This window comes from Citrus clementina, unplaced genomic scaffold (assembly GCF_000493195.1).
Source record: "Citrus clementina cultivar Clemenules unplaced genomic scaffold, Citrus_clementina_v1.0 scaffold_8, whole genome shotgun sequence".
Lineage (NCBI taxonomy): Eukaryota > Viridiplantae > Streptophyta > Magnoliopsida > Sapindales > Rutaceae > Citrus > Citrus x clementina.
In genome coordinates this window covers 2,607,908-2,632,115 of record NW_006262022.1, presented here as the reverse complement: position 1 = coordinate 2,632,115, position 24,208 = coordinate 2,607,908, and the positions used below count along the sequence as shown (strand labels likewise).

The 24,208-nt window shown below is 34.6% G+C and overlaps 5 protein-coding genes across 8 annotated transcripts; 3 read left to right on the top strand and 2 right to left on the bottom strand.

The window, feature by feature from the left end:
• The first annotated feature begins 2,061 nt into the window (after nt 1-2,061).
• LOC18034286 (protein TIC 21, chloroplastic) lies at nt 2,062-4,767 on the top strand. The gene is made up of 4 exons (XM_006422873.2): nt 2,062-2,401; nt 2,992-3,249; nt 3,800-4,003; nt 4,544-4,767. Exons 1-4 carry the CDS (start codon nt 2,135-2,137, stop codon nt 4,655-4,657), a joined length of 843 nt encoding a protein of 280 aa, XP_006422936.1. The 5' UTR covers nt 2,062-2,134; the 3' UTR covers nt 4,658-4,767.
• Nucleotides 4,768-5,308: 541 nt separating this feature from the next.
• On the bottom strand, nt 5,309-9,464 carry LOC18035125 (reticulon-like protein B11). The gene is made up of 6 exons (XM_006422871.2): nt 9,046-9,464; nt 8,642-8,822; nt 8,001-8,142; nt 7,814-7,883; nt 7,559-7,728; nt 5,309-5,563 (listed from the first exon to the last, which is right to left on the bottom strand). Exons 1-5 carry the CDS (start codon nt 9,104-9,106, stop codon nt 7,559-7,561), a joined length of 624 nt encoding a protein of 207 aa, XP_006422934.1. The 5' UTR covers nt 9,107-9,464; the 3' UTR covers nt 5,309-5,563.
• A 294-nt stretch (nt 9,465-9,758) lies between these two features.
• Nucleotides 9,759-12,111, bottom strand: LOC18035308 (PRKR-interacting protein 1). Its single transcript, XM_006422870.2, has 2 exons — nt 11,718-12,111; nt 9,759-10,212 (listed from the first exon to the last, which is right to left on the bottom strand). The coding sequence occupies exons 1-2, from the start codon at nt 11,946-11,948 to the stop codon at nt 9,928-9,930; spliced, it is 516 nt and encodes a 171-aa protein (XP_006422933.1). The 5' UTR covers nt 11,949-12,111; the 3' UTR covers nt 9,759-9,927.
• Nucleotides 12,112-17,590: 5,479 nt separating this feature from the next.
• LOC18034576 (transcription factor MYB73) lies at nt 17,591-18,774 on the top strand. Its single transcript, XM_006422869.2, has one exon. The coding sequence runs from the start codon at nt 17,778-17,780 to the stop codon at nt 18,534-18,536; it is 759 nt and encodes a 252-aa protein (XP_006422932.1). The 5' UTR covers nt 17,591-17,777; the 3' UTR covers nt 18,537-18,774.
• A 508-nt stretch (nt 18,775-19,282) lies between these two features.
• Nucleotides 19,283-23,900, top strand: LOC18035629 (protein unc-50 homolog). Of its 4 annotated transcripts, XM_006422866.2 has the most exons (11): nt 19,775-20,363; nt 20,763-20,830; nt 21,071-21,096; nt 21,332-21,422; nt 21,860-21,955; nt 22,402-22,470; nt 22,690-22,748; nt 22,841-22,963; nt 23,341-23,412; nt 23,500-23,591; nt 23,702-23,900. In XM_006422866.2, the coding sequence occupies exons 1-10, from the start codon at nt 20,271-20,273 to the stop codon at nt 23,562-23,564; spliced, it is 762 nt and encodes a 253-aa protein (XP_006422929.1). In that variant the 5' UTR covers nt 19,775-20,270; the 3' UTR covers nt 23,565-23,591; nt 23,702-23,900. The 4 variants fall into 4 exon arrangements, with proteins under 4 accessions (XP_024034664.1, XP_024034663.1, XP_006422929.1 ...); XM_006422867.2 differs by having other exon boundaries at nt 19,777-20,363; nt 23,500-23,827; XM_024178896.1 differs by lacking the exon at nt 22,841-22,963 and having other exon boundaries at nt 19,283-20,363; nt 23,500-23,899.
• The last annotated feature ends 308 nt before the right edge of the window (nt 23,901-24,208 follow it).

Below are 24,208 nucleotides of genomic sequence, written 5' to 3'. Positions count from 1 at the left end.
AAAATTCAAGTCACGAGTTCCGTTGTTTGTCATGTTATAATAATGCAGATATGTTTCCACAAAAATCATTTTTTGTGTTTCTTTCAGAATGTCAAAAAGTGACAACTTTTTGAAAAGCACGCGTTTGGTTCTTTATCTGCATCCACTCTTTCAAAAAGAGTATTTACAAGCAGGAGATTTTATTTTTTTTACAAATAGAGCAACTTATAGAAAAAAAAATAAAAATTTCATTGTTTAGTTTTCAATTGTAACAAATTCTGTTATGGTAAAAATAAATAAAGAAAAGAACTAAAGAAGTCTGAAAAGATTATATAAGTTGGGTTTTTTTTTTTTTTTAAATATAGTTTCATTTTAATTTATTTTACTGAGTTAAAGCTTTGATCAAAGATCAATAGTTTAATGTGTTTGAGATCGATCAAAGCGCGGGTGATGGGACTTTTGATGTTATATGCTCCAAAGTTATTTAAATTCTGTTCACTTGTGACATCCAAAGTGTGGCCTACGGAGCTGTCGATGAGCCAAGAATTGGTGACTTCTTGTTTGGTTTTGGTGCCTTATTTATCTATTCACTCGTTCGGCAGACACTTTTTTGTTTGTATTTTTATTTTTTCTACGCACAGTACTGATCAAATTAATTGGGCTTAATCTCTTGTCTTCCTAATAGCAATATCCAATATTTATTTGGTTTCCTGTCAGTGTTAAAAACTCAGAGCAAACCAACCAATATAATCTGAATTAATCAAAAAATCATTTCATAATAGGTTTATGACCATAAGAAGACAATATTTCTTCTTCTTTTTTTCGTAATATTGTCTAGAACTCTACCGAATGTCTTAAAATTTATGAATTTAGCAATATTCAATATTTATTTAGTAATATTTCTAGAACTCTAAGAAATAACTAGATTTAAATTTTATGAATTATATATTGTGCTAAAAGCCCAAAGACAATCCTAGGCAGCGAATAATGTCAACACCTATATATGTAGCTAATGCATATATATATATATATATATTATTACATGAGACTATTGCTGAAACTATAACTCATATTACATGAGACTATAACTGATATTTACAAATCAGATTATTACTGGAACCGACTTACATCAATGCTAATGGAGCTCTGCCCAGATTTTAACCCTCACTAATATTCGATGGATATCTACTCTTCACTCTTGAGTAAGGAAGAAGACTACATTCACTCAATTATAATTGAGGGAGGAAATACCCCCACATTGCACTTGTGGGGTCGAGTGGCTAGCTAATGCATATTTTATTATTGTCATATTTGTGCCTTCTAAGACTAAGAAGTACAGTGACAGTGCAACCAAATTATGTCAATATAGTCCCGCAATTGAATGACTATATTATATTGTACACATGTGCTTACTTTCAATATTATTATTATTATTATTATTATTATTTAGTTTTCCCTTCCTGTTTTAAGTTTTGCCGATTCTAATCGGATCTCCTCACAGTGGAAATTAGGCCCAGCAATGGTGAGCCCAAACTCACAAGCCCAAAAGACAGGAATGGGTTAAAAGCATCTGGATCCCCAATTTCCAGTGGCATACAAAGTAAAGGTGCAAAATTACCATGCCGGTCCATACCCTTGGAATCTACTTATAAAATCATTCATTAAACACTTTTTTTTACCCCCCATGTTACGGACATGTATAATTATGCCTGAAATTATTATACACTATAAATACAATATGATGTAAAATCTACTGGAACAACCCAAAAACTTGTTGAGCATTAAATTTAAAAATCTACTCTTACTAATACATAAGAAAAAATTATCTCATAAGACTTGAACTCATGTCCTCAACTTCTTGCTAACCCCAAAAAAAAATAAAAAAATTAAATGAATAAATCGGTAGAAACAAAATATTCCAATTATTGATTTTGCTAACGAAATACATGATAGAAAATGAAATCATAGACCAGAAGAAAGATAATTGCAAATCATGTCTTTCATTATTGTTTTTTTAAAATCGAGGGACCTCTATGTTATTACAAATAAAAATACACGAAAGTTTTGTAGACTCTCAAGTGTCTCACAGAATTGCAGCTTAGCTGAAGCTCACTTTCTCCGTTTACTTTTTTCACCGATTCGTAACTTGTAAATTATGCAAACACTTCTGTTGCCGGCGGGTCGCTCCGGCATATCACCGACGGCGGCGGCGGCTAGTCATTTGCGCCGAGCGCCCTCCTTAAATATAGGGACCAATGTCTCCTTTTTGTCGTCAAATTCTCTCCCGTCTCTCAAAACCCTGCAGTCTTCGTCTTTAGCGAACAGAGGATCAAAACACTGCTTCCCAATACTCGCTTCTTCTCAAATACCGCCCACTTTCACTTCCCAAAATGACGAGTCCGAAAAAGCAAAACTTGCCCAGGTTTTGAAAAAAAATTTCTCTCTCTCTCTCTCTCTGTCTCTCTTTTTAATGTTGATTGATTTGTCTGTTTGGAAATAGGAAAATTGTGCTCTTTATCATCATTGAATGCCCAATTATGAGTTTTATCACTGTTTGACTTGGTGAAATGATTTGTCCTTCATTATATTTATAGACCCAAAAGCCAAATGGAGGGTGGAATATTGATAGATTACAAGTTAATGAGTTAATTTGTAGAATGTTGAAATTTATGTAGGAAATTACAGTCTGTCTTCTTTGCAATTGTGAAGAGCATTGTTTGTGTAAAGGGAAAATGAAGGAACATTCAATGCATTGAATTATAAGATTATATGAGGTTTTGCTTATGTTTATGAACTTGGTGACTTGTGAATATTTGAAAGTGTTTGTGATTTGAACTTTCAATTGATTTGATATAATGTTTGTGTAATTTGGAAATGAGGGTAAGAAGATTTGGGTTTGCATGCTGTAAATTGCTTGGTTATATTCTACGCAATAAGTTAAACCATTTTATGTTATATTCTATGCATGCAATGTTTAATGTAAGCGAATATGGTGGGTTTTACATGGTATAGGTTTCGAAAAGATTAGAGAACACAGCAAGGCATTTCAAACGATTTGGTAGTTTCGGCTTTTGGGGTCAGCTAGTGTGCACAGTGGTGTCTGCAGTGATTCTGTCTTTTTCTATTATTATTACTGGGAAGGTCACTTCACCTACAACATTTTATTGCACGGCTGGTGGAATTGCTGCTGCATTTATTTCGGTGTTTTGGTCGTTTGGGTATATTCGGCTTTCTGAGAAGCTTTGGAAAACTGCCAGTGATCCTTCCAAGGTACTATTGTAGTTACATAGGCAATCTTAAGATTCTTCTATCAATGTACGTGAAAAGTTCTCTATCGTGTTTATATTGTGCCTTTGTTATTTTGACTGAATGTTAGTGCTCCAAAGAACAGATGTCAAAAAGAATTGATTTAAATCGTGTTCGCCTCCCTGAGCCTTTCCACTGATGCCTAATAGAATTGGTATTGTATGAATTCCCAATTGCATGAATTAATTGATTAGGCTTGTATGTCTGCAATTATAATGGCAGCAGAATCTTCTTTGTTGAGGATGGTTCTCATAAAGTAAGTTACCATGGTCAAAAGGATCTGAGTTAGTTTTTATCTCTCTTATATATCATAATATGTGATTCCTTTGTGTGTAAATGAATAACTAAATGATTAATTCGTCACATCTGTAAGATTGCTTCAAGTGTGGAAGATCAGTTAACCATTAGATTTCTAATTGCATTGGGTAATGCTTGTTGCATAGTCCTGGAACCCAGGAAATGAACAAAAATCACGTCTTTAAATATTTCAGTGAACAATTGCTTGATATTTCAGGCTCCTCCCCGCGCTGATGTGGTGAAAAGCTTGAAAAATGGCATAGGGGTGAACCTCGTGGGAATGGGTGCTGCTATTCTTGGCATGCAAGCCACAGTGGGATTGTTGGTTGCTAAGGCTCTTACAACCTCAGCAAATCCCTATTACCAGGGCATCACTCCAGGCTACAGTCCAGTTCTGGCATTGGATGTATTCTTGGTGCAGGTACTTATTACTGACTTCAGATTTGCATTACTTAACTGAAATCTGGAAAATGTCAAATATCGAATCTATTTGTTCTACAAATTTCTAGTATTCATCCAAAAGCAATATGATGGATTGGGATAATTCTGAAAGAAATGAAGCCTTCAGATTCAAACTTTGCAGCTTAAGCAGCAGCATTTGACTAACGTCATTTGGCACCAAAAACAAAATACATTCTAAGGGGGGCAAAAAACAATTAAAGAGATCCTTCTGAAGTTTGTTATGCTTGAAAAGAGAAAATGATAAAAGAAAATTACTCAGAAGTGCTCAACTTATACAAGTACTTTGTCTCTGCCTTGTATTCAGTTACAAGGATTCTTGAAATTGTGATTTTCCATGAAATTGAGGTATATATTGAGAGAGTCAAATGAACCAGAAGTGCTTCACCAGGCCAGCTAAATGTTTGGATTAATAGCTTGTTGAGGGGAATTCCGAGTCATACTATTTGGTTGGGTTGTTATTTATTCTCTCTTCAATCTCATTTATCTATTGATTGTACAGGCATCAGCAAACACTATCTTGTCTCATTTCCTGGGGCTTCTTTTCTCATTGGAGCTATTGCGTTCTGTGACACTACCACCTTCCGAAAGCATTCCAGTCCCAAGGGTCGCTTAAACTCACTCTTTGGATACCCACAATGTCCTTCAATGCTACTTGTGAAAACATGATATTTTGTAGTTTTGAGAAATGGAATGTTTGCATGACTTTACTGTTAAGTTTCAAAACATGTGTTGCAATTCTTACATCTCACAGCCCACATTTCTTTGGATTTATAATAAAAAAAACGATTGAACTTATTTTTTTAAAGTATATTTTAGATCTCACAGCCCACACTGGACTTCGTGCTTTTCATTCTTTTGGTTAGGTAAGAATTGAGAGAATTTTGCAACGTAATACACTTTGATATCTCCATGACACTTCTAACAAAGATTACCCACAACATTGCTGTTATATTTCATGCTAAGTAAAAACACAATTGCTCAATGAAAACCAATTTTAAGCAGCAATTCTTATTCACCAATGCGTTGGGCCAACCATGTCAGAGGCTGCGAGTTAACTAGGCTGGAAAATTGAAGACCGGTGCAGAATTCCATCATTCAAACTCACTCTGTAGAGAATAACCAAGTTTGACAATTCAATTTACTAAACAAACCACCTTACATTAAATTTAACTACCAAAACGCCAGTTTACTCGGCCATTGGAGGGCTTCATTCAGTGGACAAGATTCAGTGATCACATGATGTTAAAAACTCATACCAAAACCGTATTCAAAAAAAAAAAAAAAAACTCATACCAAAACTTATGAAGAATATTGATTCCCTACATGGGAAGGAAGCCAAAATGGCACGTGCCACAAATGTGGAGGCTATTGAGGTTAGTCCAGCGCCTAAAGAACTACCCTACTAACTGGCATTTGATTATGAATACTGACAAGCATCCCAGCAAAAAGACCCCAAAAGCTTCAAAGTTACAAAAATCCAAATGCAAGATCTAGGCACTTCAATGAACTTATAGGCAACCTGCAACATGGGAATCCATAAGAGTAAATAACTGCAATATGTAACAGATATCCCTTTCATTTTTGTGCACTAAATACTTAATATGTGTGTGTGTGAGATGATATACGAAGTCTAGACACTTGCATTAAATGATAGCAGCTAAGTTTTGTACACTAATTATTTCATCTCACATGTTTAATTAGCTGCATCAACATGTTTATTACCCTGAAAAATTGGAATTTAAACTTATACATTAAATGATTGATGAAGCATCAATGAATTATAAACTATCATATACTGAAGGGTTTATCACTATAAAAGTTCAAGAATCTCATTTCACAGCCAATAGTACAGAAAAGTATTCTAGCCTACTAATTATGTTTGATGACAGCGTTGGTATTTTCATCTTATAGGCCAAAAAGAACATAAAGGTAAAAAATTGTTGCCTAAACAAGATTGTGATCATAATACCGGACATACAATGGCCATAGTCAACGATCAAATTATGCCCAAATTTATAAACCACAGCTATAAAGAATACAATTCTAAGGTTACTAACTGACAAAAGCAACATTAAAGTACAGTAGAACCTCTATCAATTAATATTTGATAAATTAATAATCTCTATTATATAATAAATTTTCTTAGTCCCGACTTGGGCCAATGGACTCAATTAATAATTTCAATAAAATAATAAGATAGTACTTTTCTAAAAAAATCTTATATAACTTTGTGGTCCCATTCAAATCATAAATTAATAATTTGCTGAAATTACAAATCCAGTTGACTATGATATTTTAATCCCATAAAATATGACTCTATTGTTACTTATTTACATAAAATATGACTTTATTATTACTTGTTTTTTCTTAAAATTTAAATCTAGTTAGAGCTCATCCCTTATTTTTCTCATTGCATCTAAAAGCTCTGGGGTTGACTTCTCAAATTATAATAAAAAATTATGAAGTATTATTGATTTGTGTCAATTGAATTGTAAATAACTCAGTAAATTAATAAATTATTAATTTATCGATTAATTAATAAATCATTAATTTATTGATTATTTAATTTCTCTTTTAATTAATAGATTTTATATGCTCCCAACCCTATATGGTCATTTATCGATTATAGAGGTTCTACTGTACTAACCATTATTATAATTTTTTTTTGGGAAGTACTCTATCATGTTATAACTTAACAAAAATTACCCTAAAACATAGTTATAGAGCAATACGTAAGCTTTATGGTCATCATCTAACATCCAACATGCAACATACTGAAATAAAATGCATACCCATACAGGGAACCGAAGCATTCAAAAAGGAATTAAGGTCATGGCCCATGTGATGTTGGAGGAGACAATACAGCTTAAACAGAAAGAAAAGACTGCTCAATTTCCTCATAAGTCGCAGTTGTTTGGAAAAACAACCGTCTAGAGAATCAAGTCAACAAAAACAGGAGACTTTCTGGCTGTGGCACAGCATTCTTACCACGAACACAGCCATCTGCAAATCTCCAATGAGAACCAAAAATTCACCGCAAGCAAAAGTTCAAACAATATCTTAAGCTCTAAACTAAATAATACTACTTCAAAAGACATTGCAACCACAAAACTCTTATTCTTGCAGATATATACTCAGAATTAATGGAACTAATTTACATCACCAAATCCTCACTCATTACTACATCAGTACAAAGAAAGAAAGAAGAGGAATCCAGAATCATCTAAATATGACAACGAACTACTTTCCCATACAGGTAGATACTTTTCTTTTGACATCTTGGTCGGTAACCTATGTGTCATGCTTCTGTCCTAGAGCATTTAATTAAATTCTTGTGACCGTAAGTCTGCAACGTACAGACATGCAACTACTCCTGGATGATATATATCTTCCTAAAATAAAGCCATCATAACTGCAAAGAGAACACCCAATTTTTCATGCATTGCAAACTAAACATTTACAAAAGTGAGAGAGTCAGCAACTTGTACGATAACAAAGGAAGCAGCAGACTTGCCTACTGAGTCTTCTTTTGCTTGTTTTGGGGCAGTGGAATCTTTTTTAGGAGGCTTTCATCAATTTTCCGGTATTGCATTTGAATAACTCTCTGTATTTTGCACAGCTTTTCGTCAATGTGGTCTTGGAACTTTTCATACAACACAGGCACTGACAGACTAAGGAGAACCCCTGCAGAAGTAACAAAATGATATAATCAATTTTGTGCATGAAAGATATTATGAAAACATGATAATAAAATTAGTAGAGAACTCACCAATATAGACAAGAGTAAGAAAGTTGAAGACACTACCAACGTAAGATACCACCCACAACAGAAAAGCAACCTGACGGTCAAACCCCCGCATAAGAAAGAAACGCTTCAAATTATTTTCTCTATTGATTAACATAAAAAAAACATGATATCTCACTGGAAAAAACTCAGAAAAAGATCAACAGCCAACCTGAAGAAATCTGCTCAAATTTCTGCCCATGGCAATATCCCTTGCAATAGATAAAGCATGGTTGACCCACACTTGAATTTCATCAGCAGCCTTCACAACAGATTGGTCTGAAATTTCCAGATCAGGAAGGGGAGGCAGAGGCCTAAACCAAAAAAATCCCTTCCATCACTTAAAACAAGCCGCATCATAATTCAATCTCAAACTCAACTTCATTTTCCAACAGATTCAAGTCTCAGAACAATCTAAGTACCTACATATTTGTTCTCGACATAACTAATTCTAATATAGTATCATAAAAACTTCCTTATTCTCTACAATCCTTTCATTAATTCATCCGGTTGGAAGCAATCTTCCAAATAAAGGCCCACCAATTAAGCCTGCACACTTGCACTTGCTGTTGCGATACAATTGCCATTACTCCAATCAAAGTATTTAAAGTAACACAACACATTCTAACTCCTCAAACAAACAATTACATACAATCTGATGCGAAATGATTATATATCAGCTGATGCATTAGACTGGTTTTGATCCACCAACACTAAAACATTATTTATCCAAGTTGATAATTTACATCTAAAAGTGCAAGGCATTGAAATGTTTCCAGCAAATTACAACTACAGTAAAGAAACTAAACCTACCTGTTGAGAAGGGAAGCAGATTTGCCCCAGAAGAAAAGGATTGCGACGAGAAGCAACAAGACGTTAGACACAAAAGACAAGAAATTATAGCCAGCTCGTTCAAAGAGAAACCACAGAATCGTGGAAGAACCTAGCAATACAACACCTCCACACCGTTTCCTCCATAACAACACGTCAGCAACTACATCGAATAATTAATATTATGATTAACTCAAAATAATTTAAAATAAAAACAAAAAACTCCAAAGTGTTCAGATGCAAAAAAAATAAAAATAGAAAAGAATATTAGAATAATCAAATCAATTAAGAATCAAAATCATGTTTGCTTATTGTATGTACGGATAAATAGCGATGTATATATTTAAAAAAAATGTTTGCGAGAATTTTAAGAGAAAGGAGGGGACCTGAGCCGCCGCCGAGGGCTTGGTGAACGGATATGCGATCGTAAGAATGAGAATCTCCCATGGGCAGATTGTGGTAAGGGTTTTTGATTGAACTGATGATGATGTATATGAAAGCTCAACGGAAACAGAGAGATTAAGAGAAGTAAATAGAGAGGGAGGGAGATGAAGAGTATAAAAGAAACGGAGAAGTTGACGAACGTCTTTGACAACTGCAAAATTGGTGTGCGATTTCACTGGGCCGCCCTGGAATTGGACTGAGTCGGCCCAAAAAGAAGCTTTCTAAGGAGAAATATTATGATACTTTTTAATTTGGTTACAAGATGAAAAGTAATAAAATAATCCAAACATGCCCTTAAAATTTGCATAATCGAGGATCGAATTGGTTTGATGGAATGAAATCAATGAATATGATGGTCACCGTGTTAGAACTACATTCATTCTCTCGAAAATACATGGAGAAACGGGGACCATCGTATTCGTATCTTTGTTTGCATGACATTAGAAGAGGTAGGCCACGTTTGGCTGGTGGGATCAACCACGGAACCACCGCCACCTTACTTGCTTAAACAAGAGCCAAAAGCAGTTTTAAGGTGCATGTCATGAAATAGAAAGTTATGATTTGCGAATGTTCACAAATCACAATCGAGTCCAGGTCCAGCTTGCTAATCACAGGGTCCGAAATAGGCATTTGATGGGAAAATTGCAACTACAGATGCAGATCACATATCCATGTTTTCACATTTCCTCTGTCAGTAAACTTCACATTTTACAAGTGAATGGAATCCAACTTTGCTCGAATAGCAAAAACTAGACTACAAAAACAGTAAAAATCAGATTTGTATAGTCCCAGCTGCAGTTGTTAGGTTCACGGGAAACTTGATTTTATTTTGCTGCCTCTTCACCATTATTATCAGAGTCCCCACTATCATCATTACTCGAGGACACTTCTTTCTGATGCTCTTCTCCGCCAGCATTCTGTTTGGCCTTTTTCTCTTTCTTCCTCTGCTTTTTCTTTTGCCGTTTCAATCGCTTCTTTGCTGTTCGTTCCTCGGCAGCTTTCACCCTTTCTTCCCTTCTCATGCAAAATTCCGCCAACTCTTTTCTTTTCTGGTAGTCAGCATCCATTCTAGAAAGCCGATCTTGCTCCTTTCGTCTCATCTGCCGATACTGTAGAAAACAGACGTTAAATTGAAGCCAAATACCAATATGTGTATTTGTATATATAAGCAAGTCTTCTAGTTTAAACAAAACCACATAACAACCACTTGGCCTTTGGCCCAGTGGCTAGAACCTTGCCCTCACAGCGGTTCGAGCCCCTGCGACGCATGTAGGGGCTTATTTCCTTCCTTAATTATGGTATATAATTAAGTGAAGACAGTCTTTTCCCTTTCAAAATATGAGTGGAGTAGACACCCTCGAATATTAGAGAGAGTAAAATCTGAACAGTGCTGTATAAGAATTAATGTAAACTAATCCCAATATTTGTCTGATTATAAATATCAGTTGTAATCTCATACAATATGAGTTGTAATATGAGCATTAGTCTCATGTAATTCAAAAAAAAAAAAAAAAAAACCACATAACTCACATGTATTAGAAAAGCATAAACAGAGCATTTAGTTTTATTGTCACACACCCAACACCATGAAAAGAAGTTGAATGTAAATAGAACAAAATCAAGTGCAATACCATCGGTGCTTCAGCGGCTAGTATAAAAAAAGGGAAAAGGGCTCAACCATTCTCACGACATAAGTGCTTATAAGCTATGCATAAGAAAAAGCATGTTAGAACAGCTCCTCAGAAAAGAACAGCAGCTGTATTAAACCTGCTCTACACCATATTGCCTGGGTTAGGGGGAAATGTGTAACGCATAGAATACAATCTTTACTTTGGAAAAGAATCTTCTCCCTAAAACTGCAGACATTTAACTCTTAAAAGATAGATGAATTCCCTTGGTGGCATACCACCATTCTATAACAAATTCCGCTTTTATCTCTAAGAATAAGTAGCAACCTATCTGAAAGCATTAACTTCCCTGGAATTATGATATTAACTCTAAAAACCTAAGCTACACTAAAGCTCTTGACAATATTAACTCCAAAAATCTAGACCACAGACAATCACACACCTACACTTTTGTCGCTACTTTATTGTATGTATAATTGCCTAATCACTATGCAGCCTGGCATTTGAATGTAGGAGGTAACGATAGCCCCCCACATTAAGTTAGCACTGCTAGTGTTAATTATGTCAGAAATTGTTCTCTGCAATCAGTCCACAGTAAATCCACGGCAAGCAAGAATTGCCTTATCTGCATACCCCTTAGTTCTCAATCTTTAACTTCAGCCTAATCAATTCCTTCTCAAACCAGGTTTAAACATAGATACCGCCCAGTCACTAACAAATAAATACTCATCAAGAAAAATGCTTGGACACAGCTTATGGCTTTCTACAACTACAATCAGGCCAAGAAAAAACATATATATTTGCAGGCATTGCTTGGTTCATCAGCGTAAAATTCTTTTACCAGAGAATTGTCATATTTAATTTCGCATGTTATATAAATTTCTAACATCATCAACTCAAAAAAAAAAAAAAAATTGTGAATTTTAACGTGACTTCGGTAGGCTTAAGCTCAAATGCCATAAAAATAAGCTAAACTAAAGAGTTACCTGGTGAAAGTCACCGGAGCCGGAACCGGCGGAACTTCCGGAGGTGTTACTGACGCGAACGGGCACGTTTTCCATGATGCGGCGGAGCTTGATCTCCATGTCCTCTTCCTCCTCCTTGAAAACCGGCGGCGCATACTCCACGAGCGCCGTGGACGACGCCCCTTGGTCAGACTTATCGGCCACCGCAGCCAGTTGTAAGTCGCCGTCTTTGGGTCTCCCCGTCGACATCATGGACCAAAAACCCTAGCAATATTCCGGTTTAGTCTGTGTATTCTTTTAGCTACTAATTAAGAACCAAAACAGATAGAGTTACTAAATAAACTCCATCGACTTCTTAGACAACTCTAGATATTCTGAATGCTACGGCGAGGTAAAGCTAAAAGCATCAGAGGAAAGAAATTTCAGTATGAAAAATGAAACTTAACAGGTGACGGTAAGTTAAAAGAAACAGATTGCAAGTTTGGGCTCATCTACGGAGGCCCATTGAACTTCACGCCATCTATTTCTTTTCTGCACACGGATGGTGCTAAATGTACCTTTTTGAAACATTAAGTACACCCATTCCCGAAAAAGGCTCCCTTCGTGGCATGAAAATTTGTACATTAATACGAGAATGTGTATTTAGAGTTGGGATCGCTTAAGTAGTTAGTATTTATGGTGTGTTTACTTCATGCAATGAGGAATGGGAACAAAAGAATGAGAATTAAACCATGTTTACTTGGCAAAATGTAATTTGAGAATGATAATAAAATGTGTAGGTCCCACACAATTTAGGAATAAGGGATGATAATCTCATTCTCATAGGGGGTTAGAAATGAGAATGTAATATATGTTTACTTTTGTATCCCTATAATTTTTTTTTTATATTTCTCAAATTACCCTAATTCAAATCACAATTAATTTTATTATTTTAAATGTCATTAATAATAATAATAATAATGTAATTTTAATTATCTAGATACATGTATAAATATTATTATAAAAATGATATTAATTAAAAATAATAATAACAATAATTAATAGTAACTAAAATAATAAATTTAATAAAAAAAATAAATGTTAATAATGATAATATTAATAAAAATAATATTAACAGTAATTAATAATAACTAAAATAATAAAGTTAATAAAATTTAATAATAATAATAAATGTCAATAATGATAATATTAATACAAATAATATTAACAATAATAATAATAGTAATAATAACAACAATAACGATAATATTGTTAATAATGATAAATTAATTATTTTTATTAATTATTAATATTATGAGTATTTTGGTAAATTGATTCTCATTCTCACTCTTCATTCCTATTTATTTTGTCAAGTAAACACATCAATGGTATTCCATCACATTCTCATTCTCATTTATTTTTGTCAAGTAAACATTGAAATTTCATTCTTATTTTAGCTTATTCTCATTTCAGTCCATTCTCATTCCACCTCATTTTCATTCCCATTCCATGAAGTAAACGCATCATTAGAGTTGGGATTGCTTAACTAGTTAACTTTTAGATAGATAATTGATTTAAATTTTTTTTTGAATATTCGCTATCTTTAGGTGGCTAATTGATGATTTTCCAATTCTTATTAAATCGAAAATGACAAAAAAGTTAAATAAAATAATGTCTCAATTAAATTAGTGTGAACGAGATTTAACCCTAGGATCTTATATATATATTTTTTATTACAAGATGCCTGACCAACTGAACAATAAATTAACACAATTTATTACACAAAATTATTAAGCCTTTAGAGGCAATGAAGGCAGCGACATGTGCAGTGCTTGGGAAAAGCAAGCTTTACATTACATTTCATTAATTAAATTGGTTAAGGAGACATCCTCGATTGTTCATAATCCACGTGTATCTACTGGCCATTGCTTGTTTTCGATATATTTTAAAATCACACAGCCCCAAAATCCGATGCACTTTCGAGATGATAATATACCTTAATGCGCCAGCATGTTTTCTTTCCAGTTTTCATAGGATTAGGGCGGTTGTGTTGGATATTGTCTCCCTCTTGTAGATTCTTTGTTTAGCAAGTTTCAATTGTTTTTTTTTTTAATTTTTTTTTTTTTAACTAGCAAGAACCCTTCAGCCTTATACAAATTCTTTTTTATTACTAGAACCATTTGTAATAATTATCTATAGATTATACACACGTTGCCCTGAGATTAGGCTTTTTATTGGGAATCGCTCTATAGATGAGTTTAATTATAGTGCATCATGAATTTTAGCCCATATATACTATGTCTAAATTAGTCCCGTTTAAGTATTTGTTGGTCTTTCCTTGCCTGCATGCGTGTTGAAATGAGCAGTAATTTGGTTTTTATAATTAGAAAATACACATAAAAGGGAAAAAATACCCACAAATATATGTAAAAGACTCGAGTGACTCTCTTATATTCATACAAATTCACATTGTATTTTGTATTCACTCGCGTTCTAAATCATTGTAGTGGTTGAGTTAGAAGTTAGAACCAAACGTGGGAATTGGAAATTGATAAGCTGATCTAAGTGGATCAAAGCAACTCGCCATATGATCAGATTCATATAAGCATGCATGTGTGATGAATGAAACCACATGTGCAATGCCTAGGGAAAATGAAGATATATATGTATATATACCCAACAGAACATTCTGGGTTTTGAGTTCTACAGCATGTGTTTAGCACTTATTTTATGTAACAATGTACCTACCCTATTCCCATGAGTCAGAACCCAATGCAAAAAGTTTTGAAGTTTGTCTTCTCGTTAATTGACAATTATTCAACATAATTCAATGCTCCCTCATGTTTATCATGCTAAAATTACATATAAATCAGTCAACTATACACGTTACATTGCTTGTAAACGGTAAAATGTATGGGGAAAAAAAATGTTTCTGAATTATTTAGTTTCCATTCTAGTGTCCAAATTAAAAGTATATGAAAGGGATAGTTTATATTGTTTAAGCAGTCCGTTCGTTTATACGTACAAAAGAATGTGAACTAAGGTAAGTTCCACATACCTCAAACATTAAACTATTAATAGCATCCTTGATCTATGGTACAATAGGTGATTACCTTTAAATGGATGTGACCCCTAATCACAAACTTTTGTATATACTATGTCTGGCAGCCTGCGATGAGATATACAAAATATTCTAGTGTTGACTATGACTACCATTGAATTTTCCGTGAGTTATACTGTTTTCAGAAATTTAATTTGCATTTGAAATATCTTTTAGTCACTTGAGAAAATTTTATGTTTAAATTTCGGAGGAATTTAGATACCTAACAAAATTATAAACCTGATAATAATTTGGTTAAATATTAATAATGCTCTCTTTTAATCTGAGCACTCTTAATTTTTTAAAAATCTTGTGCCACCTATATTTTAGTATTAATAAACGGTTAAAATTTAATAATTATTTTTATTTATTAACCACCAATTATATTAATAACACTTATTTATATAAAGATCAAAGAGAATCATAATACATAAACTTATCAATCTAAACGCGTAACGTGAACAGTGTCAAATTGCAAGGTGTGGCTTTAGCAAATTACAGTGTGGGCGCAACCCTTGACGTCCACGTGTCAATTTCAATAAAACACGTTTCCTTAATTAAGTCTCCGCATTTATTCTTTTCGTAAGTTGACCCAATTGAAAATTAAACTTCAACGTACCGCCAACATAGCCAAGCGTTAGGTGGAAAAAAATCCAGTTACGAAATCCGTTGTGTGATTAAATTATTCATTTATTATTAAATTCAAATTTTAAACTAAAAATTATTTATGGAAAGCGAAGGGGGAACGAAACTCCGTACACGTCAACATAACGGGAATTGAAAGTGATGTTTCCAAAGCCGCCACTCGCTATTACTGGGAGAGATTACACGCGCCGTTATAAGGTGATAACCGATAACTGTCTAACTACCGGAGTCATAGCCATTTCCCCAAAAAAAAAAAAACAAGCTGGGAAAACGCATTGAAGTGAGTCAGGGTTGAGATATTTTTAATTTAATTTTTTTAAATGAAAATCTTGACATAAATTTTAAGCTATTAATTTTAAAAATTTTAACAGTAGATGAGTAATTTTGGATCAGACTACGGTGCAACTGCACCTAAGGTTTTCCAAGTAATTTTTATTAAATATTATTTTAACTTTTAATATCTATTGTTAGATTGATAAAATTTGTGTAAAAAATTTTAGTAAAAAAATATCAATTTTAATTTTTTAAAATATTACATCTAACAAATATTTAAAAATAGTGAGTGGATTTCATTAAAGTATATTATAATTTACATGTGACGTTATTAAAATTTATTGCTCAAATAATTGCTCAAAAGCCGGAGAATCATAGACTCATAGTATGATTGCCATTGTAATCATAACAATTTGTTTTGTATTTGTTATCACTATTATTACTACAATCAATCATACTAAAGACACAAGCTCTCATTAAATTTTTTTTTTTAATATAAACTGATATCATATTTTACAACATGAAAAACTTATTGTTCCACTTTTTAATGTTTATGAAAAAAACTAAAAACTCTGTATGACTGTATCTATCAAAGGGATAGAAAGGTAAAATCTGTTGATGAAGTCAAATCACAAATGCAAGGTCACACGTGTAAGTTGTAGCTGATGTCCCGTTTGTTACTTAAAGTTTAGCGAACGGCGTCGCCGCGTGACTAAAAGTGGCTCATAGAGCGCCGAAACAGTGTCGGCGGTTCAAAATGGTGGGGACTTGGGTGACCAATTAGGCCGTTCAGGTTTACAGGCTGGCCTGACAGCTTATCGGCCATCATCGGTTCTCTGATTCCGCGACCTCTTTTGTCGTTTTGTCCACCTCATCGTCACCCTACTTTCGTAGTTTCCTTCGCACTTCGCAGTCCGCAACCGCTCCCCAGACAACTGCCCCAACATTATTGACAAAAGAAAATCTTGATTAAAAAAATTAGAAAACCAAATCAAAATCCTTCACGTTATGCTTTCCAGCCTGGCTCGGTCAAATCCACGTCCCTATCAACATTACATCAGCCCTCGTTCCAGTTTCTCACTAATGCTCTCTCAATTTATCACGCTTTTTACGATTATTCCGTTTTATTAACTACTATGTACGTTCAACAATTTCAAAAACAAGGAAACGATACATAGCTTTCTATGTTTGTTCTTTTTTAATTTTTTTTTGGAGATATGATACAATTGATATATTTATAACCAAATTCAGTTTTTATTATTTAAAAAGGCTAAATATCTATTCTGACTTTTAAATCCGTTTTTATTATTTTACTTTAAAAATTAATAAAAAAATGCTTACATTTTAAAAGATTTAGCAAAATTTCTCTAAATATCCCGCTTGATTAGTAAAAGGCATAACCAGATAGATGTTAGCCATAGAAAAACTCAGATATTTAAAGGGTTTACTGAAAATATCTTATTTATAAATAATTAACATTACACTTATAAAGTTAAAAAATGATAAAATAAACAATCATTTTTCACGTTATTTAATCATAATAAATTATGGTGAAGCCATTTATATGTCATATTAGTTGTAATATTCATTTTTATATCTCAATCTTATTTACATTATATTACTATTTACAAAGAGTGCCCCAAAATTTCTTAAACCCAAAAAAGGAAAAAAAAATGTTTACCTAGGCTGTGTCGTATAACGACCCCAAACGTCCCCAGTCACCATAACCGTTAACGAGTCAAATAAGAAACCAAGAACTCTCTGGAGAAATTCCAACTTTAACCGGTAATATATTACCGGGATTCTTCGAAATTGAAGCTGCTGACGTGGCCCCCGCATGGACGTTTTAACAACTGTATAAAATACTAATTCAACTGGTCACCTATTAGTACCGGTCGTTCGGTCCCCAATAACGTTTATTACCCGTATTAGTTAACCGGCTCCGTCAGTTACCCATAACTATCACCCTTTTTAAGCTCCTCATAACTCTCCGTCTCTGCGCTCACAAACAATACCACATCTTTCCAAATTCTCTCCTCTTTCGTTCAGATTTCAGTTACTAGTGGGGGCTAGGTTCTTGTAAAATGGATCGGGATTCGGTATCGGAACGGGTCAAGGGCCCCTGGAGTCCTGAAGAGGACCAGCTATTGCTGAAACTCGTGCAACGATACGGCGCGAGGAACTGGTCTGTGATATCAAAGTCGATCCCCGGTCGCTCCGGGAAGTCTTGCCGTCTCCGGTGGTGCAACCAGCTCTCGCCGGAGGTGGAGCACAGGACGTTCACGCCCGACGAAGACGAGATCATTATTAAAGCCCATGCCAGGTATGGCAACAAGTGGGCCACCATTGCACGGCTCTTGAACGGCCGTACTGATAACGCGATCAAGAACCACTGGAACTCGACGTTGAAACGGAAATACGCCGAGACTACTAGGTCGGCGTTGGCGGCTGGAGTTGATGAAGACAGCGAGGATAGCGATGAGAGAGAAAAGAAAAGGTCGGCCGTTTCTGTTTCGGGCATTTCTTGCAGTCCGTCCGGATCCGACGTCAGTGATTCGGGTCTACCGGTTAGGGTTTTTGAAAGCGAGAGCCGATACAACGAAGTGTTTGATGTGTCGACTGATCTTACTCTGGGCTTGCCTGTAACTGAGTTGAAGAAGTGTGACTCGGTTTCACAGCAGGAAAATAATAGCGATGATGACAAAACGAGCAATACACCGTCGTTTGGACCGGAGTTTTTGTCTGTGATGCAAGAGATGATTAGAAACGAAGTGAGAAATTATATGGAGGTGGCGGTGAGGAACGCTGGGTTTAAGCGAACAGGGATTAACAAGATTGATTAAGAAAATTAAGGAACGAAAATTAAATTTTCGTTGGGATAATTCTAGACTTTGGTAGGAGATTTAGAAATTAGTTAAAAAGATCCAAAAAAAAAATAAATTTGAGGCTTGTATAGAATCAGCTAATGAGAGAGAGTTCATTTTGGAGTAGTTATTTTGTTAGTGAAATAATCAAAATTTTCCCTTGTGGCCAATTTTCTGGCTTTTGAAAATTTCAGTTGGAAATTTGGAAATTCAGTTATATTTTGCGGTTGCTGGTTGTGGTTATTATTTTTGTTAGTCAAGAGTTTTAACAGAATCACGGTCCATGAATCATGGCCATATCATGCTGGGGATGTGCTGGAACTGTTGGTTACATTGGATTGTAATCTGGATTTATAAACGATTTTTTAATGGCGTCGCGGTACGGCGTGTACTGGATGGTACAAGATTCAACTTGGTGGTTGATAGGTTCATTGACCCTTTATTTCTTTCTTCTTTTCTGATTACGTAGCCCAAAAACGACGCCGACTTGGAGCATGTTAATTGTTAAATGTGATGATTCTAAAGTTTGTTCACTTTAGTCCTCTTCAGAAAAAGAGAGAAAATTGAATCAAGTCGTTAAAAAGTGGAAGAGTTCTTCCCTGTTATCTAAACAAACTCGTACGTTTACAAAATAAATAACTAATTGAATAAATAAACTAGTACCAAATTAACAATTTTTTTTTGGTCACAATCTAAGTTATGTTGCATAATAAAAGTTAATTTTGCATGTATGTTCTTTTTTTAATTTGAAGATCATATTAGAATGCATTGAGACGCTACCCACACCATAGCCTCACACTGCATCTGCTTCGCTTAACAACTGCAAGCTACCATCGTCCAAATCCCTAACCAACGGCAGCCACACCAACATATCCCTTCTTCTCATCACCGAAGAAGAGTAGTTGCACGCAAAGCTAGCAGCTGCACCCTAGCCAGAAATAGCCAACAGCTCTTGTCTTTCAGCCATCATTCCTTGCAACACCAATCACTAGCAATAGCTTGCTATTTTATGGTTAATAAAAAACTTGTTATATTGTAAATAATTTGTTTTATAATTAACTAGAAGTTTTTTCATAAATTTAACAACTTAATTTTGATGACATCCATGATCAAAAATCATCAAAGAGAGAGGACAAAAGGAAAAAAAAAATGACTGTCGTCTTCTTTTGTTAAGATTTCAAGCCAGAGAGATTTTTTTACATTTCAGTTGAAGAAGAAGGAATAGTGCTAATTTTGGAATTAAATTAGGGTTATAATTAAAAAAGTAATTATAAATTTTTTTTTATGGGGTGCAGCAAGAAGGGGGGCGTTCTTAAGGAAGTTGAGTTAATGATGTGCCGACACCACTACTCCCGATAGAAATTGAACTAAAAGCGTGGTCTAATCTCCGACAGGAAAGTGGTGCTATTAGGATATGAGTTGGGTGCGTTTAGCATTTCAAAGCGTGAGGTTGGGCTCCATCATTCGAGTCCAACTCGAAGCTCGAACGAAGATCTCTACACGACTTCGTTACTTGCTTAAAACAAAGATAGATGGAGTGAGAGAGCAAATCGACGTCGTTTTTGCGCCTGCTTCTTCCCATCCGAACTGAAACTCGGAGGAGCTGTGAAAAAAAAAAAAAACAAAAGAATTGCTCAGATCTTCGTTCAATATAAAAAATTGACTTCGAATTAGAAGAAAGAAGACCGAGAAAGAGAGCAAAGGAGATAAGAGATGCTGCCAACGTCAGTCTCGAAAGGGCGTTCATCGTCCTCGGCGTCACGAACAAACCCCATGTTCCCTCAGTACCTCCGTCGAATCATCAAGGTTCTTTCTCACCATAGATCTGACCTGTTTCAATTCATTTTTAGCATTTAATGATCAACTTACATGTTATAAAGATTGATCTTTCAGTTTAATCGTTATAGTTTCTTCTATGCTTAGGGGAATTTAGTAATTTTCCCGCTCGTTTTAGGCTTTTAGGCATTTGCGATTACTAATCATACAACCGACTCACCGGCTGCGTTTACATTTTCATGATTATATTAGCTTCATATATTCGATTTTGCCTTGTAATTAAATGGAAGTAGAAAAATTCTAAGAAACTAAACCAGTGCCTTTTTTTTTGTTTTTGGGATGAATTTGCGTCTGATGTGAACAGAAAATGAAGGATTTATTCCATATTAAAGTTAATTATTTTCCTCTGATTGTTTGGGTTCATTGTAGTGGCAACAAATGGATATTGAATATACTTTCTGGCAAATGCTTCACCTATGCACTTCCCCAAAAGTCGTGTAAGTTTCAACCCATCTCATTTGTTTTTGCCACAGTTGATGTCATAGTTTGTTTTACTCTGATATGATTTCTTTTTTTAGTGGTTATTTTGTTCGTGGATATTTATTGAATCATGGGGTAGGAATACTCATCTTTTATAAGAATTAGAATGTAGAAGTAAGTTTTTGAGTTTTATAGATGTCAATGTTCTTACCATTTCTATTTCTGCATTTTGCATGTGGAACTGTACGGTGATGCAGCTACCAACACACAAAATATCACAAACGTAAGTACATTTTCCATTAAATTGTTTTTTTTTTTGGGGGTTAAAAAACTATTTAAAAGAATGTGGTTGAAAACCTTATGGCTGATGCATTACACTACTTCCATTAATATTATGATGAAAGTGGTGGAAGAGAGAATTTTCATCATGCAACTTTTTACAGGGTATAATGTCTTTTAAGAGTTCATATATTAACTCCAACATACTGGTAAATTGTCTGTTTTCCTTTTTATCTCAGAAACTAAGAATCAATGGGCACGAGATGATCCTGCTTTTGTTGTAATCTGCAGTCTCCTTTTGTCAGTCGCAACCATTGCATATTGTGCTGCGTAAGTTTATTATGTACATTTTGAGAGGCTGGGTTTTTAAATGTGATAGAGAAGGGTGGGTCGGGTTAGGGAGGTTGTAAATTCTTATTGTACAAATAAAAAATTACGAAGGTTGACCATATTTTGGTTAATTAAGAATTTATACAAAATTTCACGTTCACATCCATTTTCCTAGGAGATCTTCCACAAGTTCCTTTGTTGTTGGACTACTTCTCAAAGTTTTGGTTATTTATATCCTTAATGAGTCAGTTCTGTAACTTGGATATTCCCAGTACTTCCATGTTTAGTGATTTCCTGGCACAATTTTCAGTTTTTTTCCAAAATTTATATGCAATATTGATCTCTTATTTTACTTTTAGGCTGTTCATATATTACATACTGCTTCATTCAGCTTCCATTCTGATTTAATCTTATCAGCAGTATTCTCTGTGTTTCAGGTATGACCATAGTGCCACACATGCTATTTTTGTAGTTATTTCAGTCTTGCTTTTCCATTTTCTGATTACCGGAGCTATGCTGGCTACATTTTGTTGGTAAGAGCTACTCTTACATGTATGTGTATGATTTTACTTGCATTCTTTTTTGAGTTGTGTAATTGGATGCCAACATTGGTGGATTATTTAGTTCTTTAAATTCTGTGGCTGCTTATTAAAAACACGAATGCTCTCTGGTATTCATAAGTAGTGTGTCTTCTAGGAAAACTATCGCTCCTGTGCCCGACCCATTTTAGCTTTTTGTTGCTTGTAGCTTGTTTTATCTATGTGATAGTAAAATATTGATAAACTGTAGAATTCATGTCTCATCGTTTATTAATATATTTCACATTGTTATTCCCTATTTGGTTACTTTATGCTGAAATGTATATTGGTTCGTCTTGGTCACTTTTTTTTCCTTCTCTCCCTTCTGAACGCTTGTCAAGTGTATGACATGTAATATGAAGCTAACTTGGCTCTGAAATCCGTTCCTTTGTTACATGCAGGTTCTTGACAAATTCGTATCTTCGGGAGGATTCTCCAAATAGTCACGTGGTCGAGCAACGAGTTGAATGGCAAGTCAGGAAACTTTTATTTCCCAATCTTACAGTTTGTGGTTTTGCATCTGCATACTTGGGTTGTTTGTGTTCGTACAGTATACATATAAATAAATGCTTGAATTTTATATTTCTTTATGATTGTTTTCCATATGCAGAAATGAGGTTTATTTTTTATTGAATATATAACAGTATAATTAATTGTTTAGTGGCTGACTGATCTTCTTTGGGCTGAAGGCTCTACGCGTTTGATGTGCACTGCAATTCTTTCTTCCCAATGTTCGTTATGCTTTATGGTAATATCTCTGTTACAATGTACTTGCCTCTTACATCTTTTAACCTGACTTTATGCATTACCATAATTTGAAGATTGTTTGTTTTGTGGCAGTTATACATTATTTCCTGTCTCCCCTATTGATGGTACATGGCTTCATTCCTGTATTGCTATCGAATCTGCTTTTTATGGCGGCAGCTTCTTACTATCATTATCTCAACTTTTTAGGTTATGATGGTAAGCTGATTTTGTTGGTTTGTTGTTTTGCATTGCTACTCAATATAGGTCAGAAAATTTTCAGAGTTGAGGTTTGGCAGAGCATATTGGTGCCTTCATTGTGCTTGATAGATGCTTTATTTCTCAAAATCTTTCTGTGATAGGTGCCATCTAGGTTATCCAATTGTTTTGACTTTTCATTGAGTTTTTTTAAATAAGTTTGGTTTCCAGAAGATTGAATATCTACTACTAACCAAATCAAATATTTTCTCTTTGTTTGAATTCATGCCTGGTTAGTTGTCCGAATATGATTCTGGAGTTGATGGTTTTTGAATGTTTACCTGAAGCACTATGTGGTCCCCTTGCATCGATTTATTAACACTTGTTTTACTCTGCAGTACTGCCCTTTCTGGAGAGGACCACATTTTTCCTCTATCCAATTGGTGTTTGCATTGTCCTTTCTCCTATCTGTAAGTTCTGGATATAGCTGCTGATTATAGCCTTTCCTTTCATTTCCTTACTTCTGTGTTGTCTGAAACTCGAGTTCTGCTCTGCAGTGATTTTAAGTGGCTTCAATCCTTCAAGATATTTCATGAACATGTACTTCAGCTGGAGGTTATGATTTATGCCTCGTATAGCAGATAATGAGGTGTCAATTAAACTCAGACTGCATCAACGCTTGATTGCTCAATGGTTTGCATACATGTGGAAGGGAAGTCACAACTACGGTCTGATATAGTCTCTTTACATTTTTTGTAGGCTTGTAACGCTGAATGGATAATTCATAACCGAATGAGCTCAGGGTAAAGAGACACTTATTGGTGATCAAGATAATTGATAAAGATTGATTTAGAAAATGTAATGATTTTGATCCGTGCCATTTTATTCAGTATATATTGTTCTTTATCTGGAAAACAAGGACAAAGATTCAATTTAAGGATTTTCTCCCTCACTCCAATTTACACGTGTCTAGAAGTTTCATATGTTTCTTCAATCTATGAGTTTATATGGTCTTGCCTTTGTGTCGTTCTCTTGCGATGAGATGTAATCCAAAATAAATCACGGTTGCATAATTCGATGATGATCACAAATTATAGTCCCATGAGGAGCTCAACACCTGTTATTTGAAAAAGAAAAATTACAAGTTCAACACTGGACCACACATATCTTGATGATCTTGGGGTTAAAAGGCTCGAGAGGATCCTTAATGGCTCCCAGCATTATTATCTTGCCATCAAATTTTAACCAAGAAAGGTAAGGCTCAAG